Source organism: Belonocnema kinseyi, chromosome 10 (assembly GCF_010883055.1).
Source record: "Belonocnema kinseyi isolate 2016_QV_RU_SX_M_011 chromosome 10, B_treatae_v1, whole genome shotgun sequence".
NCBI classification, from domain to species: domain Eukaryota; kingdom Metazoa; phylum Arthropoda; class Insecta; order Hymenoptera; family Cynipidae; genus Belonocnema; species Belonocnema kinseyi.
In genome coordinates, this window is record NC_046666.1 from 776,554 (window position 1) to 786,117 (window position 9,564).

General features: G+C 23.8%; 2 protein-coding genes across 10 annotated transcripts in view; one reads left to right on the plus strand and one right to left on the minus strand.

Annotated features, from left to right (window-relative positions):
* The window catches only part of LOC117181470 (organic cation transporter protein-like), a 104,022-nt gene that overhangs the window by 65,515 nt on the left and 28,943 nt on the right, over window positions 1-9,564 (plus strand). For 2 of the 4 annotated variants that reach the window (XM_033374152.1, XM_033374149.1), the window contains exons 2-3: window positions 6,963-7,082; window positions 7,612-7,840. In XM_033374152.1, coding sequence (XP_033230043.1) covers window positions 7,698-7,840 — 143 coding nt within the window. In that variant the 5' untranslated portion in view covers window positions 6,963-7,082; window positions 7,612-7,697. Of the gene's footprint in view, window positions 1-4,185; window positions 4,283-6,962; window positions 7,083-7,611; window positions 7,841-9,564 lie in introns of those variants that run through there. The other 2 variants (XM_033374151.1, XM_033374153.1) reach the window with 2 other exon arrangements.
* The window catches only part of LOC117181471 (DDB1- and CUL4-associated factor 12), a 251,124-nt gene that overhangs the window by 59,796 nt on the left and 181,764 nt on the right, over window positions 1-9,564 (minus strand). For 3 of the 6 annotated variants that reach the window (XM_033374157.1, XM_033374162.1, XM_033374163.1), the window contains one exon: window positions 7,610-7,643. Coding sequence is in view for 2 of the 6 variants with exons in the window: in XM_033374162.1 (XP_033230053.1) it covers window positions 7,610-7,643 (34 nt within the window). In the remaining 4 variants the exon portion in view is untranslated. Of the gene's footprint in view, window positions 1-7,609; window positions 7,785-9,564 lie in introns of those variants that run through there. The other 3 variants (XM_033374156.1, XM_033374160.1, XM_033374155.1) reach the window with 2 other exon arrangements.

The window sequence follows — 9,564 nt, forward strand, 5'->3', positions numbered from 1 at the left end:
ATTAAAAAAAATAGGTGAATTCTGTATCGAGAACGTGATAGTAGACTTTTCAAATTAAAAAAATTAACTTAACGGAAAATATTTGGATTTTCTAATTGGGTTCTATTAATTTAGTTCGCATTAAAACGAGAAAAAAGGGGAAGTTTTTTGAAAATAGGGTAAAAATAGGAATTTTTTAAAAAAAGGAGAAAAGAGGGGAATAGGGGAAAGAGTGTTTTTTTTTTAAATGAATTTTCAAACTAGTTTTTAAAAGTCTTTTAAGCAGCTCAACGCTGATATTTGAAAGTTATCATTTTTTAGTTAATCTAATTTTAATTGTTTAAGCTTTTCTTGATTTTGTTTATACTCTATTTTATTCAATAAATGTTCTCAAGTATTCAACAGTTTTTTTTTTTTAAGACACAGGAAGAAATAAATAATTTCGAAATGCATGAAAGTGATTATGAGAAGAACATGCTGTTGTTTCAGTTTTGAGTAATTTGATATGTAAATGTTTTCTAATGTATTCTGTCAGTAAAACGTTCTGAGGTATTGCAAATATTTTTTCAAGCGAGCTGATGCTAAGTTCTTTTGAATACAAAAATAACTGATTGAAAAACCTGATATCTTTGTGGTTTTGTTTGCTGAGGGCTTGACAATTTTTATCTAAGAATTTCATAGAAATTAAAAAAAATTTAGTTATCAAATTTTCACAACACACTCTCAAATTACATCATTCAAGTTTAAACAAGTTCGATCATATTTTTTAGATTAATTACATTAAAATAATTGAAGCCATAACACAAAAATCCACATAGCTTTTTTTAAATAAACAAAAGAATAATATTTATAAGAATAAAAAAAAAGAAGGCAACCTCCAAATCTTTCCTTCTTTTCTCTTATTTTTTTTGTAAATATTTTCTGATTGTGATTAAAAACTAAAAAAAGAAATAGAAGAACACACTCTCAAATTTCATCATTCAAGTTTAAACAAGTTCGATCATATTTTTTAGATTAATTACATTAAAATAATTGAAGCCATAACACAAAAATCCACATAGCTTTTTTTTAAATAAACAAAAGAATAATATTTATCAGAATAAAAGAAAAAGAAGGCAACCTCCAAATCTTTCCTTCTTTTCTCTTATTTTTTTTTGTAAATATTTTCTGATTGTGATTAAAAACTAAAAAAAGAAATAGAAGAACACACTCTCAAATTTCATCATTCAAGTTTAAACAAGTTCGATCATATTTTTTAGATTAATTACATTAAAATAATTGAAGCCATAACACAAAAATCCACATAGCTTTTTTTAAATAAACAAAAGAATAATATTTATCAGAATAAAAGAAAAAGAAGGCAACCTCCAAATCTTTCCTTCTTTTCTCTTATTTTTTTTAAAAATATTTTCTGATTGTGATTAAAAACTAAAAAAAGAAATAGAAGAAAAAAGTCAAGGGGATTTGAAGGTTGCCGTTTTTTCTTTCCTCCTTTTTTTATTTTGGTTTAAACCAATCTGAATTGAGACATTTCACAGTGTGTTGTCAAAATTTGATCTATTGATTCTTCGTTTTTTTAATTTCCAAGAATTTCGAAGTTGAATTTGAATGCTGGATGTCAAAGAAGAATTTAAATTTTGATTTATTCTTAATTTAATTTCTTAAATTTTAATTAATTCTGAATTTAATTTCTTAAATTTTAATTATAATTTATGCAGATGCTTATATAGTGACTCAGATCAAGAAAACTTGAGTGATGTCGCATTCTTTTATTGAAAAACTTGTTCTTTTCATGAGAATTAATTTTTTCTTGATCAGCATTAGAGTCAGTGAAATATTTTGAAGGCTAATTATATATTTTCTCAACTTATTATTTCAAGTAAGGAATTTTTCGCCTTTGAATCAGAAATTTTTGATTTTTATAGTGTAATAAATTAATTATTATCAAATATATAAAAAAAAACAAGGACGTTCATTATAATTATAATTCATATAGGCTATAATTTTGAAAATTTGATTAAAGAGAGTACAGTTTTTGATATTAAATGCTAATAAAAAATTTAAGTAAAAAATATAAATTTTGTATGAGTTAAAATTGTTTTGAAAATGAGTAAAAATTATTATGATCCAGATTTGGTTAATTTTAGTTAATATTAATAAAAATTGAGTGTTATGCATGGCATTCCTTAGTTTATTTATTTTTAGTTGAAAGTAAATTCTTTCTTATTGAAAAGTTTACTATATTATATTTCTCTTTCAGAATTGATCTTTTTTTGTTGCAAATTCTATTATTTCATTAAAAATTTAATTATTTTGTTAAAAAGTGTTTTTTTTTTTTGGGTAGAAAATTGATGTTTTTTTAATTGAAAAGTCTACTTCTATATTTTAAATTCAGAACTCATCTCTTTTGGTTGCAAAATTTCTTATTTTCTTGAAATTTCAAATCTTTTGTTAAACATTCTTCTTTATGAATAAAAAATTAATCTTCGTAGAAAACTCATTTTTTTGTAGAAATTAAATTCTTTTTAATTGAAAAGTCTACTTCTAATTGTTTAGAATTAATCGGTTTTGGTTAAAAATTCTACTATTTTACAAAAAGTTCAGATATTTTCTTAAATTCATCTTTTTTTTTTTTTATTAAAAATTCAGCTGCTTGGTAGAAAGTTGAACTGCTCTGTAAAAAAATTCATTTTTTGTTGTTAAATATTCATCTCTTTGTGTGTAAATTTAACTATTTTGTTTAAAATTAAATTTTGTTGTTGAAAATTCATATTTTGGGTTGAAAATTCAAATATTTAGTTGAAAATTAATCCTTTTTGATAGAAAATTAATCTTCTTGATCAAAAATTAATCTTTTTAGTTTGAAAATTAATCGATTTTGGTTAAGAATTCAACTATTTGATTAAGAATTAACTTTTTATTTTGGAAATTCATATTTTTGGGCTAAAAATTCAACTGATTGTAAAAAAAAAACATTCTTTTGTTGATTTTCTTTTTCTTTCTTGACTCTCAATCTTTCTTGGCTTAAACTTGAACTCTTTTATTTAAAATGAAACTGATTGGAGATTAATTTTTTTTGTTGAAGATTCAACTACTTTTTTTAAAAAAATCGACTTTTTTGGTGTAAAATTAAAATTCTGGGTTGAAAATTCATATTTTCAATTTGAGAATTCTACTGTTCTCTAAAAAATTTGTCTTTTGGCTTGGAATTTTAATATTTTGTGAAAAATTTAACTGTTACAACTAAACAATTTTTTTCGGTTAAAACTTCAATTCTTTTGTTGAAAATACAACTATTTATTTAAAAATTAATCTGTTTTGGTAAAGTTTTTTTTTGTTGAAACTGAACTGTTTTGTTGAAAATTCATCTTTTCGGGTTTAAAAGTCAAATTTTTTCTAAAACTTGCTACCTTTTAGCTTGAAAAATAAACTATTTTATTCAAAATGAATATTTCGACGAAGTTTTAAGAATATGGCACTTGCATTATTTGATATAAAAAAGTTATCCTATTTTTATGAAAAATCGCCATTTTTCTTCTATTTTGAGAGCACCAACAAAAAAATCCAACCAATTAAAATTAATTTTTAAGAAACTTGTTTAACTTTCAACTGGAATAAATATATTTTTAACTAAAAAAGATCAACATTTTACCAAAAATAGAATAGTTGAATATTCAGTTAAAAAAAAAAAATAATAACAAAAAATGCAACCAAAATGATAAATTTAAAACTTAAATGATGAATCCTCAAATGGAATAGATAAATGTTAGAATAAAAAGACAAATTTTCCACTAACATGATTAATTTTTAACTGGAATATTTGAATTTTCAAAAAAAAAAAAAAACAATTTTAAACCAAATATTTGAATTTTTAACTAAAAAGATTAAATTTTGAACAAAAAAAGATTATATTTCTACGAGAGAGAGCACTTAGGACTGTGAAGTCTGTTTAAACAAAATTCTAACTAAAAATTTGTCTTTTTAGAATTTTAATTTTGCATTAACATTTAATACCAGAATATTTACATAAAAAAAGGGCATAATTTTGGAACCAGTAGGGAAATTTTTTTCAGTTCTGAAAAGTCTATTTTTAAAATATTTTAAATAAAAATCATCCATCCTCGTGAATGAGTGGGGCGATCGCTGAGGACTCCATCGCCAAAGGCCGCAAACGAAGATTTTTTTTTTTTAATCATGCCGGCAAAGGTACAAGTGACGCGTCAGTCTTTCGCAGAGTTTCACGAAGTTAGGATGGCTTGCGCAACTATTTCAGTTTAAAAGTGCGGGAACATTTTTTACAAAGGTTGGAACTTTTTTTCATTAAGCAATAAATATTTAAATATTTCTTTCAGTGCGATCAGTTCTATCATAAAAATTAACAAATATACATTTTTCATTAATTATTTTCTACTTTCGAAAGATCTAAAACTAAATTTAACGAATTTTTTCGACATAATTTTAAAGTTTTGAATTTAGAATGCTACAATTTGAAATTGATCGATTCGTTATAAATTGAATTTAAGTTAATTATAATTTAAATGAAGTTTTCTGTTGTGAAAGGCTTTCAGCTTAAAAGTGACTGACCTTGAATATTCTTTAATTTTAAACTGCTCAGGTTTAAAAAGATTTTATTTCAAATTATTAATGTTTAAAAGCTTTCCTGTAATTTATAATTTTCAACCTTCAAAAAATTAAGTTTCAAAGGATTTAAAAATTTTATTTTATTGTTCGATTGAAGCCGTCAATTTTTATCATGATTACTATCGATGCTTGCGACAAGCATAAAATGAACAAACGGACAGTGGGACGAAACCGGTTTTTTTGGGGTAAATCAGTGTATGGATAAAAATTTTAATCCGGTTTTTACATTTTTTTAATTAAAGCTGATAAGATTCCGCAGAGATCCCTCGAAATCGATTAATTTTTTGTTTACAAAAAATTTCTTTCAAGGAACAGTGAAAAAAGGTATTTTCAACAAAATCAGTTTAATATAAAAAAACGTTTATAAAAATTAATTGAATTATAAAATTGATCGGGAAAAAAAATAATTTTGGAAATCGGAATTACGTGAAAAAGTAGCGTATGAGGGCCCTGAACAAGTTTAATTAATTTGCATTCAAACGATGACCGTTTTGGTTTAGCGCGCTACAAAATTTTTTTTTTAATTCTTATTTTCGAAATTTTCATATTTTTGTGCATGTAATTTTTTTTTTTATTTTGCCTGAAAAAGTTCTCTCCACGAAAATAAGAATTTTTCTAGCATATTTTATTAACGCGCAAAACCAAGGCGTTTATCGATCGAATCCTAATTAATTATACTTTCTCAGGGTCCTCATACGCTACTTTTCCACATAGTTTATTTTACGATATACAAAATTTTGTTTTATATCGTTCCATCCTATATACAATTTATTTTTTCCTGTTAAAAAATTATTTTGTTGAAAATTAATTTGTTTACGTCTTATTGAAAAAATCCGAAATGTAAATAGAAGAAACAAAATAAACAAAAGCTATTTGTCAGCTATAATTAAAAAAGATTGTGTATATTATATCGACCTACTTATCTCTTTAGTCGATACAAAGTATATATGAAGTGATCTGATATCTGATTATCTCTTAGGAAGGAAATAAATAATCAGACCATCGGAAAATTTATAACAAATTAATTGCAAATAAAGCCTATTTATTCTTTAAGAGTTTTGTAATATAAATATATTTTATTATAATTGATATATAAAGTTTAACTTTAATTAAGTTAAATAAAAGAAATATTTTTAATTTTTAATAATTCAATATATTTATAATTGCAGAGAGACTATAGTTATTATTAATTAATGCAATTGACGCATTTCTTCATGATTTTAAGATGCTTATTGGTATGCAATCTATATCTCTTTATTTAAAAACATGAGACTCAATTTAATTAGTTTCAATAATTATAAAGTTATTACTTAGAGCATTGCATTTTTCTTATTAGCTTTATGGGATTTTAATTACTTTTTTTCGACTCATTGTCTAAAAGTAGGAATTTCGACAAAACATTCATAATCCTAGAAATCAATGAAAAAAGAAAAAGTTCTGTTAGATTAAAGTGAACAATTTCAAAATTCCGATTTTGTATTTTTTAATTTTCCCGGTTGTAAATTGGAATTTTTTTTTCTATAATTATGAAAAAAAATTGTCCCATTTTATGTTTTCTGATACTTTGAAGAAATTTCTTTCAACAAAATCTAAAAAAAAATAGTTTGCCTAATTATGGAAATTATTTTTTTTATGATTTTTTTAGATTTACAGGGAAAATATGACTTTTTCTTTAATTAAAGGTCAATATTCTTGTTTTATAGTAAGATAAATTAATGCGTAGGATAACATGAGATTTTATAAATAACATTATGCAAAAATAATTATTATTTATTATTACGTGGAATCAACGTTGATCAATTAATTTCAAACCATAAAAAAACCTTCGTGTATATAAAATTAACAGTTTCAGCGTGTATTTGAAGTATTTTGATTAATAATTTTTGAGTTTACTTTTTTTTTGGGTCAGGATTTTAAGTGATTTTTGACATTTTTAAATATTGAGCCCTCTTTTTAAATAATATTTTTTAATCTCAATATAAATTATATTTGTGAATCTCAATTATTTTAAAAATATTTTTTTTTAATGTTATTCAACATTTTTTCAGTGTAATTAAATTTTTTAATTCGTTAATCGAAAAAAAACTCAAAATGTGTTAACTCTTCCAAAATAAAATGTTTTGAGATAAATATATAAAGCATATTTTTCAAATATTTGCAAAATACGAAAAAAACTGACTTCAAATCAAAACGGAATGAACTGATAGTCACGCGATAGATTTCTTTAATCAAAGAATTTTCATTGCGAAAGATAGTGTTTTAGAATGAATCATTTTATCTCTGACTAAAGTAAAATATTTGTTTAATCGCATTATTCTTAATGCGTCGTCGAACCTTGTCAGTTTTAGGTCAAAAGGGCGGTTCCTTTAGTTTAGACGAACCAGAGCAAAGGACGACTGATAATTTCTCCTGAAGTTGCTTTAATCCCAGGCAAGGCAAATGACGAGGGTCTCCAAAAAAAGGTCAGTTTCACTCAGATTTTTCGATTTTTGTTCTTTTTTTAAAAAAAAAAAAAGAAAAAATTGTTAACAAGGAATACCAAACTTGCAATATTCTAAAGTAATATGATAATATTTTTAGCAATTCTCGAAAAAAGCGGCCTTTAATATACAAATATTATATATAAATAATAAATTTAATATATATAAATATATAAAATTATAAATCAAGTGAAAAAATATATTTTTTTTTAATGTAAAGTTTGGGGTTTCAACATTTATCACTCCCGAAGAGAATATTTCAAGGACAAGACAATGTCGCGACATCCTTGAAAAATACTCATTCTTGACGCAATTTTTTGTTTAAAAAAATAACTCGTTACTCGATTTTCTGTTATCATATAATTAATTAATTAATTTTTTTAATTTATTTATTAATTTCATTAATTAATTTTGTATTATTAATTAATTAATTGATTAAAATATAAAATTAAATTTATATATAAATTATGATAAAGTAAGTTTTAAAATAAATTAAAAAATGGACTCACAGTGCAGGATCCAAGGCTGAATAAAAGCAGCTCTCTGGAATTATAAAAAGGGGAAGATTAGAAGAAGAAATATTGTAAGTCGGGAAAAATGGCTTACGATGATGTTATTCTTCGGATGGGCGAGTTTGGTCGTTATCAGCGCAGGATTTATTTGTTATTATGCCTTCCTGCAATTATTTGTGCCTTTCACAAAATGGCGGGAGTTTTTCTTGCTGGCCAATCGGATACAAGGTAAAATATTTTTAATAGGATTTATACAAATTCCTAAGAGTTCAAAAAATATTTATGTTTATTATAAACTTAGAATTATATTTGTCTTGAATTTAACACAATCTTTTTTCAGATAGTTATTTACATGAAACGACAAATGAGTATAAAAGAAAGTAAACAATTTTTAATTAAAGAAAAATTTTCATTGGGACATAAAAAATTTTCTTTGAATCAAAAGTAATTTCTATCAATCAAAAACAATTTTTTTTAAATCAGAGAAACTTTTATTTAAAGAAATTTTTCTTTGACTGAGAGGCTATTAATATTTTTCTTTCATTCAAAGAAATGTTCTTTAATTCAAAGATTTTTTTCTTTGACTGAGAGCCAATGAATATGTTTTTTTGATTCAAAGAAATGTAATTGAATCGAAGAAACTTCTCTTTGATGGAGAACCATTAATTGTTTTTTTTTATGCAAAGATTTCTTTGAATAAATTAAAACCTATCTTAACTGAGAGCCAAAGAATATTTTTCTTTGAAGGAGAGTCGAAGAATATTTTTCTTTGAATAAAAGAAACTTTTCTTTGACTGAAAGTCAGTGGAATTTTTTTTCTTCTTCAAAGAAATAGTTACTTTTCTTTGATTAAACTAAAGTTTTCTTTGACTTAAAATGAATGAATATTTTTCTTTGTTTCAAGGAACTTTTTTTTCTATGCAGAGAGCCAAATAATATTTTTCTTTGAATCAAAGAAACTTTTGTTTGACAAAGAGCCAAAGAATATATTATTTTAATAATAAAAACTTTTCTTTGAGTGAAAGCCAATGAATATTTTTCTTTTGACTCAAATAAATGCAATTGAATCGAAGAAATTTTCTTTGTTTCAAAGATTTCTTTGAATCAAGGCAACTTCTTTAGGACTGAAAGCCAATTAACATTTTTTTTACAAAGAAACTTTTTTTAGACGGAAAGCCAAAAAATATTTTTCTTTGAATAAAAGAAACTTTTCTTTGACTGAAAGCTAGTGAATTTTTTATTAAAGAAATAGCTATTTTTCTTTGATTCAAAAAAATTTCTTTAAATAAATTAAACTTTTCTTTGATTTAGAGCTAAATAATATTTTTATTTGAATCAAAGAAACTTTTCTTTGACAAAGAGCGAAAAAAGACATTTTTTTAATAATATAAACTTTTCTTTGAATGAAAGCCAATGAATGTATATCATTTATTCAAAGAAATGTAATTGATTCGAAGAAACTTTTCTTTGACTGAGAACCAATCATTATTTTTCTTTGAATTAAAGAAACTTTTCTTTGACTGAAAGCCAATGCTTTTTTTATTCAAAGAAATGTAATGGAATCGTAGAAACTTTTCTTTGACTGAGAAACAATAATTATTTTTCTTTGAATTAAAGAAACTTTTCGTTGACTGAAAGCCAATGTTTTTTTTGGTACAAAGAAATTTTTCTTAGACGGAAAGCCAAATAATATTTTTCTTTGAGTTAAATAGCCTTTTGTTTGAAGAAGAGCCAAAGAATATTTTTCTTTGAATAAAAGAAAATTTTCTTTGACTGAAAGCCAATGTTTTTTTTTTATTCAAAGAAATGTAATTGGGTCGAAGAAAATTTTCTTTGACTGAAAACCAATAATTATTTTTCTTTGTTGCAAAGAAATTTCTTCGAATACATTAAAATTTTCGTAACTGAGAGCCAATCAATATGTCTCTTTAACGGAGACCCAAATATTTTTC